The following is a 27,552-nucleotide window of genomic DNA, read 5'->3' on the forward strand; positions in this document are numbered from 1 at the left end:
TGGCGATGTATTGCTCTCAATCTAAAGAAAAGTTGTATGAGTGGCTGAAGGATAGCAGGGCACGTAAATGGACATCTTTTGTTCGCGCTAAACTAATGAATTTCACGCCATCATCGAGTCGTGTTCTCTGCTACAAAGACTTTGAAGATGCCTGCTTATGATCAAGGATTTGCCAAAAAGTAAGCGTGACTTTTGGATAGATGACTGATGATTTTGTCAAAGCAGACCTGCCAACTGTTGTGGAATGAACAGTAGAAGCTAGCGACGTTAGCTGAAAGCTAACTCGTGGCAATCCCCGATCATAGTTGTTGTGGCGTACGCTATCTTAAGCGTGTTGAAATTGTGCGTCATCTACGATCTTGTCCGAAAGGGTTAATCCACTGTCAATAGGGAAAGGGGTGTGGATGTGCATACAAGCGGGTCGGCGTCGCGGTAATTCACGGTCACGTTGCCGTAAGAGACACACAACACTGGTGAGTTTGTGCACATTTATTTGTATTTGTATTTGTATTATGTATTTCCACCTTCATGCTTCAAGCATTGCATTGCTTTTGGACGGTTGGGCGTTTCTTTCACGGTGATCGTATGAGCCTTCGAGTTTGTGTTTTACGAGAGCCGCTGACAGGTGACAGTTGACAACTAGCGTGTTGGTTTAGCGTTGCCATTGAGTCAATCTCGCAGCGAATCAGCAAGCGGCGCAGGTCACGCAGTGAATCATGGGAAATGTAGTCTCGAGACAATGCCGAAGTGGTGCTTTGTAATCTGTTCGCTTGTGTGAAAAAACTACATTTCCTCACGCCATTAGACGCCACTTCTACAGGTTCAATCTATCGCCCCATATAGAGCCCCAAGCTGTGTTCGTACTGTTAGCTCCATGTGTTAATAAAGAAACAAAGTTGTCAGCACGTCGTGTGTTCGATACCTTTGTCAACAAAAAGGTCCTAAATGTGACGTCCAATCAATGACTTTTGGGAAGAAAATTCATGTGAAAACAAAAAAAACAACAACAAAAAAGCTGTTCATGTATCGCAATGTATAATGCCTCAGGCATGAAAATGGGTCAGGGGTTAAAAAGGTGAGTAGGGTGTGGAGGAAATATGTTCCGGCGTTCTGCCAAAATGTCCTCTGTCGGCAAAACGTCCTACATGAGGCAAATTTGAAAATTTAAATTTTTCACATAAGGCTTATTATTCGAGTTAGCGGGGGTTTAATTAGTTGAAGGAGTTGATTTCAACCACCATTGACTCGCGCTAGCTTAGCCACTCTGGAGCCCTGAAACTAACAAATAACATGCAAACTGCACAGAATTTGTTCAAATCAACTCCAACAACTAATTAAACCCCGGCTAACTCAAAGATTAGCCTAATGTAAAAAATTCTGAACTTCCTCTTTAAAATAAAGACTATTGAATATGGCCATTAAAATCTTGTCTATAAAAGTTTTAGAGCAATAAAACAAACAACAAAAATGAATGAAATGAACAAGAATCGTTGAAAGTATTTCATAATGGGTCCAAATTATTTTTCGAACAGATCATGTGACTATAGCATCTTAGAGACAGCCGTTTGCTTTGCTTAGCCAAAACTACAGCTGAGGAGGCAAGATGGATATTTAGAATTTCTTTAAACCTAAACTTTCAAAACCTTCAACAATAACTGAGCTTGAACCGAGGATTGAGCACGAGCAGTATCAAAAAGTCCTGGCTGTCTTGTCACCTGTTGTACTGTAATTCCAAGTGGTGCTTGAATTGGATGCTTTTAGCGGTCGACAGTCTTTTTGACCCAGCGCAAAGTTCGCAGCGCACGGAGATATTTTTGTCATCTTTACCTCACAAAAATGTGAAGTACTGGCTGTGTTTCCAGTGTGCAAATGCAGCCGTTTGTAGTATATCTCCAGCCTATTTCATTGTATCCTGGCAAGGTAGCAAGGCTATGTTGTTTTGGCCGCAAACTCCCAGCGCTCACGGCTCAAGCATCATGGTAATACACGTGACCTGTTTTTTTTCCATCCCCGATTAGAAAATGTGACATGTGATGTCACTCCCATGACTACAGTATTCTTCTTTCTACATACATAATGGGGCAATAACAAAATAGTAACGCACAGGCATCAAGGAAAGTTACTTTAATAAGATTACTGATTTAGAAAAATGACCGCGTTACATTGCTCTTTACTGAAAGTAATCAGATTACAGTTACGCATTACTCACATAATGCGTTACTGACAGCACTGCTTTTATATTACCGTTAAATACACAAGCTTGACGCTAACTTAACGGGAGCTATTTTTTCACCGGAGATTTGGCTAGCTGTCATTAGTGTTGCACCGATACCATTTTTTGGCCCAGATACCGATACCTGGCTGTGCAGTATCGGCCGATACCGATACCATACCGATACCACCCCGATTATATATATATATATATATATATATATATATATATATATATATATATATATATATATATATATATATATATATATATATATATATATATATATATATACATATATATATATTAGGGCTGTCAAACGATTAAAATTTTTTAATCGAGTTAATTACAGCTTAAAAATTAATTAATCGTAATTAATCGTAATTAATCGCAATTCAAACCATCTATAAAATATGCCATATTTTTCTGTAAATTATATATATATATTCTGTAAAATAAATTGTTGGAATGGAAAGATAAGACACAAGATGGATATATACATTCAACATACGGTACATAAGGACTGCAGTGGGCATTTCACTCTACTGTCATTTAAATCTGTCTATGCTGTCCTCACTCCGAAGCGTCTACTTTTTCCAAAGCTATACAGCTAATAAACGACGCCTTAATAATTAGACTTCTTCCTTTTTCATCTGATTTATTAATAAAATGGCCTCAAACCATTGTCCTCTTTAGACCGTTGTGAAACTACAAAAAAAAAGTACACAAGCATTGCATTAGCAACAACGTTAGCTTAGCACGCTATACAGGTTCACTAAACATAAACAAAAAGCGTCTCATACAAAAAATATAACATTTCGCTTACTAACATAATATGTACATTCTTTACAACAACCATACTTACGGACAAATCTTGTCCAAGGATCATATAAGCACAACATTATCAGCCCGAGACGTCGTGCAGCCATAATGAAGAAAGAAAAGAAAATAATAAACCATGTCGCAAAGCGACCACAAGAGTTCGCTGTTGGACAGCGCAAAAAGCCTTGCTGTAAAACTTACCAAAAGGCAGAATACTTTCTGAGCGGGACATGTGCGTTAATTGCGTCAAATATTTTAACGTGATTAATTAAAAAATTTAATTACCGCGCGTTAACGCGATAATTTTGACAGCCCTAATATATATATATATTTTTTTTTATTTTTTTTTTTTTTTTCCCAAAGAGCTACATAATTGGATGTGAAATCATTGCTATCAAGGCTTTGTCAGGCTGTTGCTTACCTTTGCAAAACAGGAAAAAGTACACTAAACGCTAGTAGACAATAGTTGAATAAACCTTCCGCTCTCAAACGCCAAAATAGTGCTAAATTTGTGAAATTAATAAAACATGTATAATACTAGCCCAACAGTAAGAAAGTAAAAATAAATTCATAATAATAAACTCTGAATGAACTGAATAAACTTTTTTAAACCTCTCAAAGTCCAAACAGTGCAACTTTCATGAAATTATTGTCACATTCTGCTGCTGGTTAGATTGTGTTTTGTTGCTGGGCGTGGGGGCGTGGCACTTGAATCCAATGCAGGCTCATCAATGCAGCATTTAAGCACGGGTCATGTCAGAGAAGGCTGCCGAGATATTTGCCTTGCTGATCGCTATTTGACATCTGGCACAATAATCTCACTACATTTGCTTGTTATGCCCCTGCATTGGGTTTTTCTGTTAGTGTGCTGCTCTCGTTTGTAACCGCTGCCTATCGTCTTAGTTTGTCCGTCGACCTGCTGTCACGGACTCCTTTTGTTATTTCTACTGTCCCGCGATCACGTGATCACGTGTTATTTTTTGTTTGCAATCATTAAACCCTTTTATGTATCCCCCGCTTGTTGTCTGCTTCGAGGTTCAACCTTGTTTCCGCATTTGCGGACGCTAACAATTATAAGTAATAATAATTGACCACAGAATCCCGTCTCTCCTTTTTTTCGGGAGGTGGGAGTCCCTTATTTCTATTTCTGAAAGGTGGCAACAATACTTTGGAAACACTTCCCAAATTACTGCGGCATTTCTTTCAGTAAAAGACAATAAAAGTAAAGTAGACGTAGTAAACTGACCAGAGATTGTTGCTCCGGTCCTGCGCCCTTCCTCTGGATAGCAGTCCTGCTCTTGCAGGCTCAAACTCGTTGTGTTCGTTCACGTTTCGAGGTATTGAAACTGGCCGATTTAACTCCACATCTCCAAACTTTCAGGCCGCAAATCTTGCATGCAGCCATTGATTTTAATCGACGGGATTTCTATTTGGAAACATTTCCCGACCGCCGCGGCGCCGCCATATTTCCTGGTTTGTTTTTCGTCCATATGAAAAATCCCCCTTTTGATTGGTCAGGAGTGGCTATTGGCCCGCTCTCATTGGTCTGGAGCAGGCCAATAGCGATAGCTGCTTGGTGTTCACGTGTCATCACACAACACAGAGACAGAGTGTAGTGAGCGCCAGGAGGAGAAAAAGGCTGTGGTCAAATGTTAAAATAATGGACCGGTAAATGGTATCGGTGCCGTCTTTGTTGGTACTCGCCGATACCGATACCACCATTTCGGGCCGGATCGGCGCCCCCTGCCGATACTAGTATCGGTATCGGTGCATCTTTAGCTGTCATACCGCAAAATGTGAAAACGATTAAAACCATGACTCACCAAATTCAATATGCTGGCAAATGCATTCATCTAAAAAAAAAAAAAATTGGTAGTGAGACCTCTCCTCGTCCAGCGAACGTGAATTTGTGCTTAGGACAAGATCATCTGTCGCAATTAGCGATCTTTAACGCTCTCTTTTTTTCCCCCCTGCATTCAAACTTGTTTCTCTCTCAGCGGCTGTGATTAACCTCAATGAAGTTGCTCTCCAAGCTAAGCCTTGCCTATCATTCGTCTTTGTAAGTTTTTAGTAACTTTGTGTATTGAATTTGAAAGGAAAATGTGTGTTTTGTTTTTGGCGAACTTTTTCATGAAGCTAAACTGTTGAAGCTACTCACACGTTGAAAATACGATTGTCCAACGTTTTTAAATGTATTCAATCTGTATATTTCAGTTACCACGATTTGAGGGCTCAATAAATTGAAGAAAAGTACGCCTTGTGTTTGGAGTGTTTGTTTTTGGGTTTGCTGGAATAGCGTCACTGACACACGCAGCATCAAACAGGGGAAGGGGTAAGCGCTGCCGCGCCAAGCCACTGCTGGCTGCATTTTTGACACATGAAAAATAACGAATACGTACTACTGTATGACAGAAAATTTCAGTGGTTTTGTAACCGCGACGTTTTCATAGCATGGTAAACCGTGAAGGTAACCGGCACATGCCTACACCTGACCCCCCAACCCCCCTTAAAAAGTTTCTCCTGGATCTACACGATTCACGTAGGTCATCCTTTTTGACTTCAAAACGGCAAATTTCGCCGAAAGGTGAGAGATTTTCATGCCTGATGCCTACTCTACTGTGTTTTGACTGTGCAACCTTGGTTGGTTGAAGGGGACAGGACTTGATAAGCATATGCTTCTCCCGTCAGCCCTTGTCTTTTTCTTTGTTTTTTTTCTCCGGGTTAATCATATCACAAAGCCATCTTGTAACTGTCAATGATGCCGATGATGATGCCAATAAATAAATAAATATAATCGACCGAAACTGAAAAGTTACCAAGTGTTGCTTTAATCGATTAATCTTTGCAGCACCACTTGTAATCACTATAGGCTGCAGTTTTTTATTTTGTAGCAGACCACATAATTTAATGTCCAAATTGGAGCCAGGGAGGAAGCCATGTTTCCCTACGTCACCTTCAAGATGACATTGGCAGGACGCACAGGTCTGCTGCCTCATCAATTCTTCCGTTGCCCAAGGGGGACATCATATCACACACTCTCCCGCCCCTCTGTCTCCCTTCCACATCATCACATTAGCACGGCCACATAGACCCCGCCCGTGGCGATGTGCGGCCTCTACCTGGCTGAACACACCCGTGCCGTCCGATTGGCTGCTGGGAGCAAGCAGCACACCCCTCCAGCTCCCCACTCTGCTTAGAAACAGAGCTCTGTCTCCTGCAAAGGCCACTGATGCAACTCTCCATACTTGTTCACAATCATAAAATGACAAAGATGCACTCTGATCCCAATTAAGGGTGGGATTCTCTGGGTAGCTCATGTCACGTTCGCGATACAAGGCTCACGATAACCGTGATCTCACCATATGCCGATACAACAATAATCGATACATGGGTCAGGAAATCATTTTAGGGTATTCTACAAAACAACATATTAGGGCCTCAGCTACCCATCATTTTAGTAGTCGATTAATAAATCAACTAGTTAGTTCGAATAATCGAGTCATCGGATTAGGAACATTTAATGCGTTGCAGAATAAATTTTCGGACCTGTAGAACAAAGGCTTGTCAAGATTGGACTTTAAAACGAGCAGTAAATGCGAATACAAAATAAAATTTCTGGGTGTTTCTTCAAACTATGCGGATTTTCATTTTCATTTAAAAATTAGGGCTGTCAAATGATTAAAATTTTTAATCGAGTTAATTACAGCTTAAAAATTAATTAATCGCAATTAATCGCAATTCAAACCATCTATGAAATATGCCATATTTTTCTGTAAATTATTGTTGGAATGGAAAGATAAGGCACAAGATGGATATATACATTCAACATACGGTACATAAGTACTGTATTTGTTTATTATAACAATAAATCAACAAGATGGCTTGAACATTATTAACATTCTGTTAAAGCGATCCCAGGATAGAAAGACTTGTAGTTCTTAAAAGATAAATGTTAGTAAAAGTTATAGAAATTTTATATTAAAACCCCTCTTAATGTTTTTGTTTTAATAAAATTTTAAAATTTTCAATCAAAAAATAAACTAGTAGCCTGCCATTGTTGATGTCAATAATTACTTACACAATGCTCATGGGTGCTGAAGCCTATAAAATCAGTCGCACCCAAGCGCCAGCAGAAGGCGGCAAAACTCCACAAAACACAACATGTGGGCATTTCACTGTACTGTCATTTAAATCTGTCTGAGCGGGGCATGTGCGTTAATTGCGTCAAATATTTTAACGTGATTAATTTTAAAAATTAATTACCATTTGATTATAATTTTGACAGCCCTAATAAAAAAAATAATCTAGTATGTTATTTGTATACTATATTGTATTTTGTTTTTATTTTTGTATTTATTTTTATTGTTTTTCATTTTATTTTTTTTCATTTTTAATTGTTTGTTTTTTGTATTTTTTTTAAATCTAGTATCTTATTTATATAGTATCTTATTTATATATATATATATATTTTTTTTAATATAAAAAATAATCCAGTATCTTATTGCTATAGTATATCGTATCTTATTTTTATTTATTTTTGTTTTTTTTATTTTTATTTTGTATTTTTTTATCTAGTTCTTATTTATATAGTGTATAGTATCTTATTTCTATTTATTTGACTTTTTTTGTATTTGTATCTTTTTTTCATTTTTTTTAAATCTAAAATCTAGTGTGTGTATATATATATATATATATATATATATATATATATATATATATATATATATATATATATATATATATATATATACATAGTATCTTAATTTTATTTTTTTTAAAAACAAACAAACAAACAAAAAAACCCTAGCAGTATGGCCTTGTGTTCCCTCGGGTCTCTGAACTGTGACAAGCTAACCGCTAGCTCAACATATCACAACTCAACATGATTAAATTATCTTACACAAGTGTGTGTATACGATGTGCTGTAGGAGCGCTTGCGTGCAATATTGATTGCCGATTCTATTCGTAGTTTGCCATTTGTGTCGGTGTCATTACACATATATACTGTAAATCTGTCAGACGCAAGAGGCGCCAGGCTGTGATTCAGACTTATTGGCACAGTGAGACCGTTTTAACATCAAGGCTACCCGGGTTTGGGTTTCAGAAACAATGCAATTGCTTATTTGACCTACCTTTTCTTGATATTGCCGTCTAGAGGAGTCCAGGGATTGGATGAGTGCTGTGGCGTGGCCGATAAAGACGGCGTAGCAAGTGGCTCCCACGATCATACTCAGCATGGTGAGCCAGATATCTGACAAACTCTCCGGGGCTTGGCGACCATATCCGATGCACAGCATGTGGCTCATTGCCTTGAAGACGGCAAAGGAGTACAGCTCGGACCAGGTATCGTTCTGTCATGAGAAAGAGAGAGCGTGATCGATTAGGTAAATGTATTATTGGACGTAAAAGATGTTTTTGTAAAGGACGGCAGGGTCGTGAAAAGGCATTCAACTGTGAATTGAATGGAGTTTATCATTAGTAGACATCCAATTCATCCACTTCGAGCGGACTGGACGTCTATGGCGGTCGATGACATCCAATGAGTTTCATTTTGCTGTATTTCAGGCTATTTTCTGTTAATTTTTAGTCACTACCTGTTTACATAGGGGCATTTCTGGGTCACCTCCTGTTTATTTTGGGTTACAGAACAGGAAGTGACCCGGAAAAGAATAGGCAGTGATTCAAACTCACCACTACACACTTGGACTGGGCGATATGGCCTAAAGTACGTATCACGGTAAATTGAGCAGATTTACCTCCATAACGATAAATGACGATTAATTCGCCCAAGCGGACTGTGATATAATTTGAAAATCTGAATCAATGCGTGAAATGCAAATGAACCGTTTCACGTTGATTTATTTGCCGGATTTCAATTTAAATTGTTTAAACAATTGTACATGCAGTCTAAACATTAAGTATATCAACATTTCATGTAAACCATAAGAATGAATGAAGAATTTGTAACAGCTTGTATGACTTGAACAATGTACAACATTATAAAAATCAATACGACGACTGTGCAAACATGTCACTGTAACACAAATGACTTACAGTTTGAACAAAACACTTCAAACAGACAACTTATTGTTAATGGCTGCTGTGACGTAATTACTCAACACAAGTGTTTACTTCAAGGTTTCAGGTTTTTTTCCTCAGAGCATTTTTAAATACATGCACGCACCTATGCACACACACACACTAAAGCTATATTGCTCTTTTTCCAATTAAACATTTAAGATTTTATCATGGCAGTAACGACACAGAATGAAGCAAGCACATACAGAAAAATAGCTGTGGCCATTAAACGGTCATATTATAGGCTTCACTGTTGCATTATAATTTATGCTGAATGCTTTACCCTCATAAAAGATACCAATAAAATCACACACACAGACACAGATACAAAATAATGCGATATACTAATTGCTAGATGCAGTCCATGCCCAATCTACTCATTAAGTTCAGCCGTTTTGACAAAGTTAGAGCCGCGATCCGACTCCATCACATTCATTTTATAGCGTTAGCCGCTAGCGTTAGCCTGTGGCCTGGCTACCAGTAGAAAGCACTCTGTCCTGAAATCGTGAGAACCAGGGAGGAAAGCGGGTGAAAGCCCGTTTGGAGGCCGCCAAAAGTCTACTTAATGTTGGGTGAAAGTTTGGTAAAGCTCCCTTAAGCCCGACTCCATCACGTTTGCTTGTAGCGTTAGCCGCTAGCGTTAGCCACTAGCGTTAGCCTACCGGGCTTTTGTTTGGGTTCCACTTACTGCTTTCTTAAAGGGGAATGAACATGGCCAAAAAACACAGAGTCAAAGCCAGATGAAAAGACTATATTTTTTGTTCTATTAAATTACCAAATTTACCGACATGGTCAAAATTTCGTCAGTCATCGTGAACAATTTCGATAACGGTAAATTTTCGGTATACCGCCCGGCTCTACTACACGCCACTACTATACGCTACCTTCTAAATACTTTTGCACTTGGTTGTAAAGGGTCCTTGAGTGTCATGAAAGGCAATTTGAAATAAAATGTAATATGACTGTTGTTATTATTAAATAAAGTTCGTGACGGACGAGGCTACTAGCTTAAAGCTAGTATCTACTAGCTAGAAGCTTAAATAGCATTACTATTGGAATTATAATCAGATATTGAGACGATTCAACTATATATACAACACTTGAGCATGGCGTGGATGACAAGAAATCCGTCTTTGATGAAATCTTCCGTTGATCTCCTCCCGTCATCCATCTTGGTGATGATGTCACCGGAGTAACAATTTCAGCTGATTTAGCATTGAGCAAAATGGTCGGAGGAAGTGATGGCAAAAGCACTTATACAAATAAGAACTCAAGGGACATGCTAGCATTACAAAGACTGAGGAGTTGAACAGAAATGTCGTCAGGGGAATTCTTTGAGCCCTAATCAGCGGAGCAAAGTGGTCGGGAAATAATTTCCTCAGAGAAAAACGATAACGAGAGTTTGTTAAATACTTCTGAGCAGACTGACTCTGGTCATCAGTGGCTTCTGATGCTTCACAATTGGCAAAATGTAAGATTGGGATTTATATGGTATTCAAAAGGAATGTCTGGTTCTTAGGAATACAAAAAGATATTCAATTCAAATCACTTCCTAACCACAATATGATAAGTGGTTAGTATGTCTTCCGTACAATTCTGAGGTTCGGCGACTCTTTTATAGATTTACTCCCTGTGTTTGCATGTTTTTTTTTCTTTAAACAAGCACATTAGAGTACAAGTAGTCCACAAGTTACGAACGAGTTCCGTTCCTACGCTGGCGACATAACCCGAATTTCCGGCGTAGATTGGAATTAACCATTAAAAAAAAAAAAAAACTTTCCAAAAAGTCCAAAAGTATTGTATTTTGTTTAATGGTGGAGGATACACTGCCCTCTGGTGGCAGCATTGGGTCCAGCAGGACTGTCACCTTGCATGACAGAGGCATACTCAGATAAAATATAGCTGTGCTCTGGTTTAGCCCACATAAGGGTGTAAGTTGTTTCAGCTAATATATGTTTGTGTATACATTTGTCATCAAGTTTACAGCTAGAGTTTGTGGAGTTACGTGTGAGCGATTTGCTATGAGAATTGTAAATAGGTTAGCATTTGTAGCATTTAAGCTAGCGGACTTTTGTTAGGCAAAGTAGTCTAATAAATGTGTAGTGACGTAACTTGAATTTCCGCGTAAATCAGAATTAACCCTTTAAGTGCCCCAAATTAACTATCCAAAAAGTCCAAAAGTATTGTATTTAGTTTAATGGTGGAGGATACACTGCCCTCTGGTGGCAGCGTTGGGTCTGGCTGGGCTGTCACCTTGTATGACAGAAGCAGACTCAAGACGTCTGACATGGATAAAGGATAGCTGCACTTTGGTTTGGCCCACATAAGGCTGTAAGTTGTTTCAGCTAATATATGTTTGCGTATGCATTTGTCATCAAATTTATGTTTAAGTTACGTTTGAGCAATTTGCTATGAGAATTGTAAATAGGTTAGGATTTGTAGCATTTAAGCTAGCGGACTTTTGTTAGGCAAAGTAGGGTAATTAATCTGTAGTGACGTAACCTGAATTTCCGCGTAAATCGGAATGAACCCTTCAAAATAACGATCCAAAAAGTCCAAAAGTACTTTTTTTTTTTTTTTTACAGTGGAGGATACACTGCCCTCTGGTGGCAGTGTTGGGTCTGGCTGCACTGTAAGTTGCTTCAGCTGATATATGTTTTTGAATGCCTTTGTGATCAAGTTTAGCGCGACAGTTTGTAGAGTTACGTTTCAGCAATTTGCTATGTAAATTGTAAATACATTAGCCTTCGTAGCATTTAAGCTAGCAGACTTTTGCTAGGCAAAATAGGCTAATAATAATCTGTAGCGACATAACCTGAATTTCCGCGTGAATCGGAATTAAGCCTTTAATTACCCCAAAATAACTATTCAAAAAGTCCAAAAGTATTGTATTTTGTTTAATGGTGGAGAATACACTGCCCTCTGATGGCAGTGTTGGATCTGGCTGGACTGTAAGATGCTTCAGCTAAAATATGTTTGTGTATGCATTTGTAATTGAGTTGACAGCTACAGTTTGTGGAGTTATGTGTGGGCGATTTGCTATGAGAATTGTAAATACATTAGCATTCGTAGCATTTAAGATAGCGGACTTTTGTTAGGCAAAATAGGCTAATTTAATCTGTATTGACGTAACCTGAATTTCCGCGTAAATTGGAATTAACCCTTTAAGTACCCCAAAATAACTATCCAAAAAGTCCAAAAGTATTGTATTTTGCTTAATGGTGGAGGATACACTGCCCTCTGGTGGCAGCGTTGGGTCTGTCTGGACTGTAAATTGCTTCAGCTAATATATGTTTGTGTATGCATAAGTAATTGAGTTTACAGCTACAGTTTGTGGAGTTATGTGTGAGCTATGAGAATTGTAAATAAGTTAGCATTGGTAGCATTTAAGACAGCTGACTTTTGTCAGGCAAATTAGGCTAATTTAATCTACTAAATTTATATATTGATCAGACTAGATGGAAGTTTGAACACCAATTGTTTTGTGTCCAGTGTTTTTCTACTACTCTCTCCAACTCTCCTACTCAGTCATAGAAGCCAAGGCGATAGTATAGCCACACCCAACTCTGCCACTAGAGGGCAGTGTATCCTCCATCATTAAACAAAATAAAACACTTTTGGACTTTTTAGATAGTTTTTTTAAAGGGTTAATTCCGATTTACGTGTAAATTAACCTGTACCGTTGTTTTTAAAAAATATCAGACATTGTAAGCATTTACTCACAATGTTTCTCGTGACTTAAGTATTCTTTACACCAAATACTTTTTTACTTTGTATTTGAGTATATTTTTTGAATGACGACTTTTACTTGAGTAATATTTTTTTGAAATAACGCCACTCTTACTTGAGTAAAAATTTTGGCTACACAACCCACCTCTGCCAATAGAAAAGGAACAACATTCTTCCAGGGCTACATTGACTAGTCTCTCTCTCCTCAAAGACTCCAAAAATAAATACAGCTCCACCAAGTGGATGAGAACACAGTAAGGAAACAGTGGAGTGCAACAGATTGAATAATAGATGAACAACGAGCACTTTGATTCTGAAATAGCTCAGTCAAGAGAGAGAAGAGCGTCTCAACAGCTTCCCCAAGAGGGTTCCATTTGGGAACTATCATTGTTTTTGTTGATAATCAACATCTTCATCAGATGCACATCGACTTCTCGACTCCTCTAAAATGCCTCTCTGTACACTCGCCGGACACTGTATTGATTGGAACGTGCGCACTCTACAGTAATGAGATCCAAAATTGAGGCTTATTATCTTTGAAAAGACAAGCTTTTGATTTCATCAGAATGTAAAGGTGGAGCTAATGTTGCGGTTAGCGGACGTATTCTCTCATATCATTCAGACTGTTTACGCTGTATTTGCTTCCTCTGGGTAATATCATCAGAAAACATAGCATTAACTTCCATTGTTACGCTGATGACACACAACTGTATTTATCAATTAAACCTGAGCAGATCAGGCAAATGGATAAACTAAGCACCTGCGTCCGATATATAAATACCTGGATGAGCACTAACTATCTTCTACTTAACCCTGAAAAGACAGAAGCTCTTATAATAGGCCCAAAAAGTGTGAGAGACTCTTTAACTGCCCAGATAGTCACTCTGGACAACGTAAGTGTAGCCTCCAGCACCACAGTTAAAAACCTAGGAGTTCTATTTGACCCAGACTTATCATTTAAAGCTCATATTAAACAAACCTGCAGAACTGCCTTTTTCCACTTGCGCAATATGGCCAAAATTAGAAATATTTTATCTAAAAACGATGCAGAAAAATTAATTCACGCGTTCGTTACATCTAGATTGGATTACTGTAACTCCCTACTTGCAGCTTGTCCTAAAAGTTCTCTAAAAGGTCTTCAGCTAGTCCAACACGCAGCAGCAAGACTCTTAACAGGAACTAATAGAAGAGAGCACATCACCCCTGTGCTCCAGGCCCTTCACTGGCTTCCAGTCGAGTTTAGAATTAAATTTAAAATCCTCCTTCTTACTTTTAAGACCATTAATGGGTTGGGGCCATCGTTTCTCACCGATGCTCTGGTTCCATACCGCCCCAACAGAACACTCCGCTCTCAGAATGCAGGTCTACCGGTAGTTCCCAGGGTTTCTAAAAGTACTGTCGGAGCTAGAGCCTTTAGCCACCAAGCCCCTGTTTTATGGAATCAGCTTCCAGCTAGTATAAAAGAAGCCGAGACAGTCTGTACATTTAAGATTAGACTAAAAACGTTCCTATTCGACAAAGCTTATGGTCAGGCTAGTTGAAGTCGGACTAGACTCACAGTTCAGTCTAAGCTGCACTAGAAGCTATAATGCTGGGGGAAGTACAGCCACTGAGTTCTATCTCCTTTTTCTCACTCTACCTATCAGTTGTCTTACTTTATTTCTATTTTCCAATGTTTAATATCTAGTTGACTAGTCTCTTCATCACTAGTCACTCGGTGTCCCCTTTCCCCTCTCCCCTCTGGGGAGGGGCTATTTTTCAGCTGCAGCCTCCTGACTATCCGGACCCCTGGCTGGATGGATGTCCTCGTTGCCACCTTTGTCTGATGTGGCTAGATGGACCTCTTCTTGTTCCTTTACTCTATTGCATCTTTACAAACTGTAACTCCATCTGTTAATTCCTATTGGCAGTCCGGGTGCACCCTGTTTATCCGTCCTAGGAGTGGATCTCTCCTGACTGTGGTACTCCCCATGGTGTCTCATTTCTCCCAGAGAGTTTTGGAGTTTTTCCTTGCCGACATGGAGGGTCGAAGGATGGGGGATGCCCAGGACTTGACCTTTATTTATTTCATCTCTATTTATTTCATCTGCTGTTTCTGACTGTGTATCATATTGCCTCTGCAAAGCCCTTTGAGACAACCTTGTTGCGATTTAGGGCTATAAAAATAAAATTGAATTGAATTGAATAGATACATGAAAACCGAGTCATAACTGGAGCCAATTACACCTAGTCATGCGTGAATCCCATCAGACATGTGATAGTCCTGCAGACGAGCCAGAACCACGCTAGCGCAATTCATACAACTTGGGCCGCAACCCCACCAAATCGGCCAAAAGGCCAAACTTCACGCGTTCACCTTAGTTTTAACCTCCTGTATCTAATTTATCAATTTATTCCAAGTCGACAGCAAGGCAAAAACAGACCCAGACGAAGATGAAGGCTGGGTCCAGGGTCAACAATCAACAGGTCAACAAAAGATTCCCGAGAAAATGACAGTGATTAGTTAAACATTTAGTGTTTTAAGGCAGTGTTTTTCAACCGGTGTGCTAGTTGAGTGTGCCGTGTAAAGCTGAAACGAATACTCGAGCAACTTGAGTAACTCGAGTTTAAAAACTGATCCGAGTAATTTTATTCACCTTGAGTAATCCCTTATTTTGACAGCTCTAAGCATCACGTTTTGCTCGGACTACTTTTAATGCGGAACAACGCGCTGATGTCACGTGCGGAGAAGAAGAAGGAGAAGAAAAAAAAACTTACTGCAGCCGACAGCCGCTACAAACGACGCCGACGTTGCTAAATACTAGCCTGCACGATGCTACGTTGGTAGCGTCTGATGCGTCTCATAGAGATAACATGTATGTTGAACTAGATGCAATATGACAGACTCGGCCGCATCTGGGCAGCGTTAGTAAACAGCCGCCATCTTAAAGCAGTAGAGCGCTAAGCGCTAATAAAGAGCGCTAAGCGCTAATGAATAAGATTAACGTTACTGTCACTACTAGCTCACGTAACGTTAGCCCTGCGGAGGGCTAGGTTTCTATTAATTATGACCACTGTCGATGCGTGGCTAACGTGTCTTACATACAGGCTTTAACATAACATAGCATTCTGGAGTGATGAGAGTGTAAAATAAAAACTTAATAATGCTAACTATCAATTTTAGCTCAGTAGTCATTGCTGGATAAAACACCAAGTAGCACTGGTCCCTAATGTGCTCCAATACAGCCTGTATCATACATTTATTTTGAACACTGCAAAAACTCAAAATCCTATCAGGACTTACAGTTTAGACTAACTTAAAACTTAACTAGAACTTAAAAATGGCTTGACACAAATAGAAATCCAATTGAAACACGGGGGGAAAAATATCTAACAAGATCTAAAAGTTTTTTGAGTGAAAGCAGTGAATTAGTCTTTTTTTTTTATTCTAGTTACATCTGAGATGCAATTGTTGGCTGTTTTCAACAATATACATAAAAAATAAAGACATTGATTGACTGAAAATGGTTCAAGATTAGATGAAATGTCTTGTTTTCTCATGTATATTTATAATTGCTCTTCACCTAAAAATTTATTTGTTTTATCCGATTACTCAATTAATCGATAGAATTTTCATTCGATTACTCGATTACTAAAATATTCGATAGCTGCAGCCCTAGTGCCGTGTGAGATCATCAGGTGTGCCACGAGAAATTATGCAATATCACTTACAGTCTTGTTTTCGTCAACCACGACAACAACGAAAATATTTCGCCAACGAACAATTTTTTCGTGACATTGACGTGCTGAAAACGTTTCTTGGGGGACTCAAGCATAACAAGATGGATGCCAGTTGTCTGACGGCACGAGAACCAGATGAAAATTCGCCATATTTTCCGTCATAAATTCACAATATGTGATATTTTTTTATCGTATGTGTCGTTAGCTCGCATCTTAGCAGTGTTTGGTCGTATCACTCATGTGACGTGCTGCACCTCCCCCAACACCCCCCGCCACACATACAGGCTTAAGGCTGATTTATGCTTCTGCGTAGCGGTGACGGCAGACCTTTATACCTTTATAGTAAAATACCCAATGACATTGGTTGTGCCCCCCGGTGGCAAAAAACAATAACACAGTTTCAAAATAAATTATTAGTGAATGGATAGTGAATATGGCTTCTACACCAGGGACTACTTGTATCTGAAGCTAACAGCTATCTTGGGCTATCTGGCTAAAAAAAAAAAAACTTCCAGTTTTGAGTGAAAGTTGATGTAAACTGCTTAGGCCTATAAAACAACATTTGGAATGAACAGTGGCATTTGGAAGAAACTATACTCCACGGGGATGACTTGAGTATTCACCTGACTGCCCAAAATAATGCATAAGGCAATCAATGGCACTTTCATGTTCCATTAAGTATAGCGCCTGGGCCAGGAGGTGATTAGCTTAGCATAAAGAATCACTCCAATGTACAAAGATGCCAGCACCTCCAGTGCAGTTGTAATGCACAGTTAAGTTTATTGCTCTAGTGAGACATTAGAGGAGGAGATTGCAAAGCATATTTAAAGCCCCTCCCTACCCTAGCATGGATGCTGTAGGCTACTGTAACAAGACTTGTGAATTGCTCTGGTTTCAGTGCCATTGACAGAGATGGACGTCCAATCCAGTCAAAATGAATTGGATGTCTAGCGCCGTCAATCAAATTTTTCTAATGGAAGATATCGAACGCAAACATGTCGGCTGCTTTTGAAAACCTTTTTAAAATGATATATCAATTGTTGGTGGGAGCATATCGATAACCTTTTGGGCTATAAAGCATTGCGATATATCACCTTTTCTACAGAGCCCCTAAAGGGACATCGACAGAAATAAAATACATTTAAGCAATCTGGTGAGCGCCAGAAACCAGATTGTTTCTGGTGCGCACCAGAAACATCTATCTAGCAAACATTATCATTATATAGCATTCATTTGTTAGCCAATTTTTGTAAACATTAGCATGATATAGCATATAAGCTAGCAGACGTTTGCGCCGCAAGTTAGCCAGTTGTTGTAAACATTAGCATTATGTAGCATTTAAGCTAGCGGACTTTTGCTATGCAAGTTAGCCTATTGTTATAAACATTAGCATTATATAGCATTTAAGCGAGCAGACTTTAGCTATGCAAGTTAACCAACTGTTGTAAACATTAGCATTATATTGCATTTAAACTAGCGGACTTTTGTTGTGCAAGTTAGCCAATTGTTGTAATCATTAGCATTATAGCCTATAGTATTTAAGCTAGCGGAATTTTGCTATGCAAGTTAGCCAATTGTTGTTGACATTTGCATTATATAGCATTTAAGCTAGCAGACTTTAGCCATGCAAGTTAACCAATTGTTGTAAACATTAGCATTATATTGCATTTAAGCTAGCGGACTTTTGCTTTGCACGTTAGCCAATTGTTGTAATCATTAGCATTATATTGCTTTTAAGCTAGCAGACTTTTGCTATCCAAGTTAGCCAATTGTTGTAATCATTAGCATTATAGCCTATAGCATTTAAGCTAGCGGAATTTTGCTATGCAAGTTAGCCAATTGTTGTTGACATTAGCATTATATAGCATTTAAGCTAGCAGACTTTAGCCATGCAAGTTAAACAATTGTTGTAAACATTAGCATTATATTGCATTTAAGTTAGCGGACTTTTGCTATGTACGTTAACCTACTGTTATAAACATTAGCATTATATAGCATTTTAGCAAGCAGACTTTAGCTATGCAAGTTAAGAAATTGTTATAAACATTAGCATTATACAGTATTTAAGCTAGCGGACTTTTGTTGTGCAAATCAGACAACTGTTGTAAAACCTAGAATTATATTGCACTTAAGATAGTGGACTTTTGCTATGCAAGTTCGCCAATTCTTGTAAACATTAGCATTACATAGGAATTAAACTAACAGACTTTTGCTATGCAAGTTACCCAATTACAACAATGCAACAATTGGCTAACTTGCGTAGCAAAAGTCCGCCAGCTTAAATGCTACACAATGCAAATTTTTACCAGATAGTTTCTGGTGTGCACCAGATTGTTTCTGGTGATTTCTGTTGATTGCTTACATTTTTTTACATTTCTGTCAATTTGCCTTCAAGGGCTCCGTACCTTTTCACATCCCTAATATACACTTGAATAGATTGAAGTTGTACTTAGTCCCTGAGGTGTTACAACTTACAAGTTCTACCAAATCCAATTACTGGCTTGAGAATGTCATCGGGCTTTACACGATGTTCCCAACGCCCTCCATGGGTCCTGCCTGAGGGCCCCCCTCGCCACCAAAGCAACTCTAAGGGTGTGAGCTGTGATGGATGGCTTGGCTGCAACACAATGGCTAATGTTACAAGTTGTCAGCCACTCAATAGGAGGGTGGTCTCAGGTGGCTCTAGGCAGGCTGTACCATGCCAAAGCACCTCTTTACTTGGAGAGTGACGGCTCTATGGGGACTGCCTGTCTCTGATTCTACTAGGGGAGAGAGCGATGGACGAGCCAGTGTTGTGTCAGTCAGAAATCGCTCGACAACTTCAAGCACAGCCAAGTCATCTTTCCTTTAGCCAAGTTGGTATAAGATCATGGGTAGCGGTGTGACAAAGTAACGAAAAGGTGATATTTCATAATATGTATCCCAAAAGATTACCGATAGCCGCCTGCCAAGAATTGATATGCCGTTTTAAAAAGGTGTCACTGTTTTGAAAAAAAAATTAAAAATCATTTGGGGTGATTCTCGGGTCACTTTCTCTCCTGAAACCCAAAATCAAAAGGAAGTGACCCATTAATGCCCCAAAATCAACAAGAAGTGACTGACAATCAACAGCAAATGACCTGAAATGCCCCAAAATTAAAGTCATGGGTTGCCATTGCCATATATGTAAACTTTTGTTCAAAACGACACGCATTTAACCAATAAAACACTTGACACAAAGCAACTGGCGTTCAAACGTCTATCTAGTCTCATCAATATGTAAATTTACTAGATTGAATTAGCCTGATTTGCCAAACAAAAGTGCTACCTTAAATGCTATGACTGGTAACATATTTACAATCCTCACAGCAAATCGCTCACACGTAACTCCACAACCTGTCAGTGTAAACGTAATTAAAAATGCATTAGCAAACATATATTAGCTGAAACAACTTACAGCCTTGTGTGAGCCAAACCAGAGCGCAGCTGTAGTTTATCCATGTTAGAGTCCGAGTCTGCTTTTCAGTCATACAAGGCGACAGACCAGACAACGCTGCCACCACAGGGCAATGAATCCTCCATCATTCAACAAAATACAATACTTTTGGTTGATTATTTTGGGGTACTTAACACTAGAACTACCAAAGGTGGATCAGTTGATACAAATCACTTTTGTAACCAGGGAAGGGTCATCTGACCCTAATCAGCATATCTTTTGTGAGCACTGAGGTCTTTGATAGTCATTCCAATTCACACTCGCAAAACCAAAGGGTTGGATTGCTCCAATTAGCATCTTGAGTGTTTGCAGGAAAGGGCTGCCTTAGCTTTGTTGGACAGTGGACCGCTCAGGCAGGCAGTCGGGCGGACAACCTTTTTATATACAGTGGGGCAAAAAAGTATTTAGTCAGGCACCAATTGTGCCAGTTCTCCCACTTAAAAAGATGACAGAGGCCTGTAATTTTCTTCATAGGTGTACCTCTACGATGAGAGACAGAATGAGAAAAAAAATCCAGAAAATCGCTTTGTCTGATTTTTAAAGAATTTATTTGTAAATTATGGTGGAAAAGAAGTATTTAGTCACTTACAAACAAGCAAGATTTCTGGCTCTTACAGAGCTGTAACATCTATAAGAGGCTCCTCTGTGCTTCACTCGTTACCTCTATTAATGGCACGTGTTTGAACTCATTCTCAGTACAAAAGACACCTGTCCACAACCTCAAACAGTCACACTCCAAGCTCCACTATCGCCAAGACCAAAGAGCTGTCAAAGGACATAACAGAAACAAAATTCTAGACCTGAATCTTGCTGGGAAGACTTAATCTGCAATAGGTAAGCGATTTGGTGTGAAGAAATCAACTGTGGGAGGAATTATTAAAAAATGGAAAACATGCAAGACCACTGATCATCTGCCTTGATCTGGCGCTCCCCGCAAGATGTCACCCTGTGGGGTCACAATTTTCCCAAGAACAGTGAGCAAAAATCACAGAATCACTCTGGGGGAGCTCGTGAATGACCTGGGGAGAGCTGGGACCAAAGTAATAAAGGCTACTATCAATACCACACTCCACCAACAGGAACTCAAATCCTGCAGTGCCAGATGTGTCCCCCTGCTTAAGCCAGTCCATGTCCGGGCCCATCTGAAGATTGCTAGAGAGCATTTGGATGAGCCAGAAGAGGACTGGGAGAATGTCATATAGTCAGATGAAACAAAAAATTGAAACACAACTTCTCGTGTTTGAAGGTGAAAGAATGCTTAATTGTATCCACACCTACTGTGAAGCATGGGGGTGGAAACATCATGCCTTACCACATTTTTTCTGCAAAGGGACCAGGACACCTGATTTGTGTAAAAGGAAAGGATGAATGGGGCCATGTATTGTGAGATTTTGAGTCTTTCAGCATGACAATGATCCCAAACATATTGCTGGGGAAACAAAGAGTGGCTTTGTAAGAAGCATTTCAAGGTCCTGGAGTGGCCTAGCTGGCCTCCAGATGTCAACCATATATGAAATCCTTGGGGGGAGTTGAAAGTCCGTGTTGTCCAACGACAGCCCCAAAACCTCACTGCTCTTGAGGAAATCAGTATGGAGGTACGGGCCAAAAGAACTGCAACAGTGTGTGAAAACCTTTGAAGACCTACAGAAAACGTTTTGACCTCTGTCATTATCAATTTAGGGAATATAACATAGTTTTGAGATGAACTTTTGTTCTTGACTATATACTTATTTTCCATCATAATTTGCAAATAAATTCTTTAAAAATTAGTCAAAGTGATTTTCTGGATTTCTTCTTCTCATTCCATCTCTCATCGTTGAGGTACACCTATTAAGAAAATTACAGGCCTCTGTCATCTTTTTAAGTGGGAGAACTGGCACAATTGGTGCCTGACTAAATACATTTTTGCCCCACTGTATTCCAAAAGTTGCAGTTTGCCAACAGTATGTACTGTATACTGAAGCTTGTGTTTGCTGTGACAAAACAGTTCTTTAGTCATTGTGTGCTTCAACATAATAAACTGTGAACCTTGACAACTGAATGTTGGACTTGTCAAGACAAAATAAAGGTGCTTAATGGGATTTGTCCCAGATGTTCAAACACTCAATTTTCAAAAATGTAGACAGTCTGGTTTAGCTTCAGTTCTGGATCCTAGTCGTAGTTTAATGCCACATGGCCCTCTCATCATTTTAACACTAACCCAGGAGTTAACAAGTCTGGATTTGCAAATATTCAAGATGCTAATTGCAGCTATCCAGAGTGAAACCCCCTTCACACCTAGGCTGCTTGATTGCTTGTTTGAATGGTCCATGGTTTGACAAAGCCAAGTCGTCAGATTGGTATCGTGGTCATTTGACGCCTTTCTGGTATTTCTTTATAGGCCAAAAAATTCCGGGACTTCCAGTGTTAAAGGGTTAGTTCTGACTTACGCGGAAATTCAGGTTACGTCGCCAGTGTAGGAACGGAACTTGTTCGTAACCCGGGGAGTACCTGCACTCCCCTCTGACAGAGGCATACTGGATCTAATAACAGAAAAGACAATCTAACTCTCGGTCAGTGTTGTTAATAACGGCGTTACAATATAACGGCGTTACTAACGGCGTTATTTTTTTCAGTAATGAGTAATCTAATTAATTACTTTTCTCATCTTGGCAACGCCGTTACCGTTACTGAGGCGGGAAAGGCGTGCGTTACTATGCGTTACTAAGTTGGTTGAATAAAAAAAAGTCTGAGAGAAACGGACTCACGGGGACGAGAGCAGAGCAGGAGTGGGGAAGACGCCGTTGCAACCGCGATGCTAGGTGGCTCCAATAATACCTGACTGCAGCCATAGCCGACAAACTACGCCCACATGACACGGTAGATATCATATTATAGAACTAGATGCAAATGACAGACACTGCTGCACTGCAAACATGTTTTAAGGACTACATGCGTTTGTAAACAGCCGCCATCTTAAAGCAGTAGACCTCTCAGGAAGGCCCTGATGTAGAGATCCTTCCTAGTGAACCTAAGTAATTTTTTAAAATCTAAAATGCTCCTAAATCGGCAAAATCTTAACTTAAATCTATCTTTAAATGATGAAACAGTTTTAAAAATTACACATGTTTAAAGTAGACAGAAGGGAACTAATGCAATAACGGGAGAAATTTTAACAACTTTAACGATTGATTCACAACTTTAAATGACTTCCACACATAGCAAAGGTTACTAGCTAGTTATCGCAATACCCTTGTGTCTAGTTAAGTGGAGGGTAAAGAATTGGGCTAGGGCCAATTGTCCCCCAAACACTTTAAGCTTCACATTGTGTGACCTGTGTGTTTTTTTGTTTTGTTTTTTTTTTTGAGAAAAAAAAAAAAATCACTAGTTACTTTGCCAAGTAACTAATTACTCTTACATTCAGGTAACTGAGTTACTAACGCAATTACTTTTTGGGAGAAGTAATTTGTAACTGTAATTAATTACTTTTTTAAAGTAAAATTAACAACACTGCATGGCACTAAATGCGTTAGTAGACAGCCGCCATCTTAAAGCAGTAGACTTTTTAGGACGGCTCTGTTGTAGAGAACCTTCCTAGCGAACCTAAGTCAATTTTTATCTAAAATACTTCTAAATCGGCAAAATCTTGACTTCAATCTATCTTTAAATGATGAAACAGTTTTAAAACTTTTATATGTCGAAAGTAGAGAGAAGGGAACAAATGCAATAATGGGAGCAATTTTAACAACTTTTTACAGTTGATTCAGGGTAAAGGGTAAATTAGGGTAAAGAATTGGGCTCGGGCCAATTGTACCAAAAACCTTCACAAAAAACTTCACATAGTGTGGCCAATGTTTTTTTTTTGTTTTTTTTTTTAGGGAAAAAAAAAAAGTAATTATCACCAATTACTTTGCCAAGTAACTAATTACTCTTACATTCAGGTAATTGAGTTACTAACGCAATTACTTTTTGGGAGAAGTAATTTGTAACTATAATTAATTACTTTTTTTCAGTAAGATTAACAACACTGCTCTCGGTACTTTTTAATATTATTGATTCAGCAACCCAACAACAGCAGCAGGTGCAGCAGTGAACTCTCTCTCTCTTACTCTAATCACTGGTGCACGCGTGCAGCCTCACATTACGCACAAACAAGGACCCAAACGGGCAAAAATCGATAATCAAATTAGTTGGCAACTAATATACTAATCAATTTTAATCACTTAGAATTCATGACTCATTTTTTGCTGATTTTTATTGACAAAGCATAAATGCAGTGCTGCAGCTATCGAATATTTTCATAATCGAGTATTCTACTGAAAATTCCATCGATTCATCAAGTAATCGGATAAAACGTTTTTTTAAGGTAAAGCGCAATTATAAATATACATGAGAAAACAAGAAATTTCACCTTATCAATATTGAACCATTTTTAAACAACCAATGTCTTTATTTTACATATACATTGTTGAAAACAGCCAACAATTGCATCTCAGATGTGACTAGAAAAAAAAATACAACAAATTCACAGCTTTCACTCAAAAAACTTATAGATCTTATAAAAAAAACTTAAGTTTTAAGTTTAAGTCTAAATTAGTGGTGTCAACAATAATCGATGCATCCCGATGCGGGGTATGGGCGATTCGATTCGATGCGGGCAACAAGCCGAATCGATTCAGCGCATTTTAAAGTACATTCAAAAATCTTCCCTGCGCAATTCCGGTGATGCAACGGATTTGGTTTCCTCACTTGTATTATTATTCTCATGTTTCATTTTTTCACACACTGCATAACTCTGGTCAAGTTTCCCACTAACCTCGTAGAAGCCAAAATGTCTCCAGATGTCTACTTTCAATGTCTTAGGTGCATCAATAATCTTTCTCACTCCCTCTTTCTCCTCTTCAGCCATTGTTATGTTATGTCCTATCTCTTAGAGGTTAGATCTTGTGCCCGAACCGAACGAGTCGGGTCGGGCCCAAAATGTTCAGCATTCACGTTTGGGTCGGGTCGGGTCCCGCCGCAGCGCCGGACTAATAATTTTTTTTTTTTTAATGTGATAAAACCGAGAGCAGGCTCTCTGTAGTGTGCATTTGCTTGTGCACGCACATGAACACAGTGGCGCCGCCTGCTTTTTCTTCTTCTCCTCCCGCTGTGGCGCTTGCGATTCGTTACGAAAGACACTTTTATTTATGCACACAAAGGCAACACAAATGTAATCCTTTTGAATCTTCTCCTCTGTGTGTCTGCAAAATCGCATGTTTTTTTTCTTTTTTTATATTAAACTTTCCCAGCGTTATTTCGTTGTGTAAATGCTTTTATTATGATCATAAAAATATGTAGACTATTTAAACATTAAGAAAACTTGCGTTTTTTTCTGCCAACTCGAAGAAATGAAAATAAATTGCTGCTGCTGCGTTTTTTTCCGCTTCACTCCAACAAAAAACAAAAAAATCGGGTTTTTCGGGCTGGGTCAGGTTTCAATACCAGGTCGGGTCGGGCTGGATTTTTTAGGCCCGATCTAACCTCTACTATCTCTCTGCTCTCTTGATTGCAAAAAACTGATATTTCCTCATGTTGAAACAGATTGTTATGGCTGCTAAAATGCTGCTGCACTTCATTTTAATTCATTATTTTTTATTGTTATGTGGTAGTAACTGATTGCATTTCTAAGTTGATTGCACATTTTTAGTGGGCTAGGCCTTCATTTTACTTTTGTTCTACATTGCAATTTAGTTGATGTTTTGTTTGCAACTGAACTGATCCCTGGATTGATATTGCCATAAAGATGCTGCTGCACTACAATATTTTCTTTGTCGTTTTCTTTATAATATTTACCTGAATATTTTTATCGATGGGTCATTGTGACTAACATACAGTGACTGTTATTACTAATTTGGCACAGGAGTTCAGATGTTGCACTGTGTGAAAGGCTGCTACTATGTGTAAAAAAAAAAAAAAGAGAAAGCCCTGGTCTCATTCAAAGCACTAATTAAATGCTGTGATCTGTTGTTTTTTTTTTAAATATATATATCTGAAAGTATTTTCATTTGACTTCAACCAGGAGTGCCACGAGAGCCAATAAAAAGTTGTTTAATGTCTGACCGCTTGTGTTGCCTCATGATTCACGAAAAATATGCTTTGCTTTAGAATTTTAATGCATCCCAGGCTATAATGCATCGAACCGAATCGAGACCCTCTGAATCGAATCGAATCATGGCCCTCAGAATCGTAATCGAATTGAATCGTGAGGGCAGTGCCGATGCACACCTCTAGTCTAAATTGTAAGTCCTGATAGGATTTTGAGTTTTTGCTAGTGTTCCAAATAAATGTACGACACCTGCTGTATTTCAGCACATTAGGCACCCGTGCTACTTGGTGTTTTATCCATCAATGACTACCAAGCTAAAATTGTATAAAAGACTTTGGTTGAAAGAGTTTTTTCTAGAAATATTGTTTTTGATTTCCAAGTCGGCCTCGTAATTGACTCCATCTTAGCCAACTATGAGCTTGATCATGTATATAAATTTCAAAATATCTTTTGGAACTGTAATCCCTGAACAACTGGCCCCTCCTGACTCACCCGAACAATTCACTGTTCCGTCAATAAATTAAACACGGAGGATCTTGTTTTACAGGTCTCATTAACTTCCCTACTTTTCGTAGCAATAAAATCAAAGGTGACACCGATCCCTCAAAGCCAAAATTGGGAGGCAATTAGCCGGTATAAGACATTGAATCTGTCGTTGAGAAAAGAGCAAATCTCTTTAAAAGTGCATTTGGCCGTGTGCCGGTGGTCCCTACGCGCTCGCTAAAAGGCCGACAGACAGACGTATAAACAAGCGGCTTTTATCTCACGGAGAGATGCGCGGCAACAAAGAGCCCAGCTGTCCAGCCATATTCACCCCCAACCTTCTCTTCCCCTCTTTTATCTTTCCTGTCGTCACCCCATCGCGTTGAAGCGCGGCGTGCTAAAATCTCTCTGGACGATCTGAGCCGCTAACAACAACTTGTCGTGGAACAATAATACTCAACGTTGGGGTTTCTCTCTCGTTTTGAGCTACACCAAATCAGCTTATCTATTAACTTTTCAGCCTGTAGTTGTTTTCTGCGTTTGATGGCGAATTTGACATTCTAAGTACTATCGTGCGATTTCAGCTTGTTTTGTTTAGGTGCATGCAGGAAAAACGAACTAAAAAACACCTTAAAAGCAACCTCAGACTTAAAGCAGAAATGTGAAGTACCGTATTTTTCGGACTATAAGTCGCGTTTTTTTTCATATTTTGACTGGGGGTGCGACTTATACTCAGGAGCGACTTATGTGTGGAATTATTAACACATTATGATATAATTTCACATCTTATTTTGGTGTTTTGCAGTGACACTGATGGTTTTGTAAAGTTGTTAGCATGTTCTTATGCTATAGTTATCTGAATAACTCTTTATAGCTATGGCCACGTTCGCGTTCTGCCTATGGCAGTGTATGTTCAATTGTATTATTGACTTTTTTATCTTGAAATTGATGCATTTAGTTTGTGGC

General features: G+C 39.0%; 1 protein-coding gene across 1 annotated transcript in view; it reads right to left on the reverse strand.

The window, feature by feature from the left end:
• LOC130929698 (potassium/sodium hyperpolarization-activated cyclic nucleotide-gated channel 2-like) overlaps window positions 1-27,552 on the reverse strand; it is a 101,718-nt gene that overhangs the window by 32,900 nt on the left and 41,266 nt on the right. Inside the window, exon 4 of the mRNA XM_057857095.1 lies at window positions 8,167-8,385. Within this exon, the coding sequence (XP_057713078.1) occupies window positions 8,167-8,385 (219 nt within the window). The remainder of the gene's footprint in view (window positions 1-8,166; window positions 8,386-27,552) is intronic.

This window comes from Corythoichthys intestinalis, chromosome 14, assembly GCF_030265065.1.
Source record: "Corythoichthys intestinalis isolate RoL2023-P3 chromosome 14, ASM3026506v1, whole genome shotgun sequence".
NCBI lineage: Eukaryota > Metazoa > Chordata > Actinopteri > Syngnathiformes > Syngnathidae > Corythoichthys > Corythoichthys intestinalis.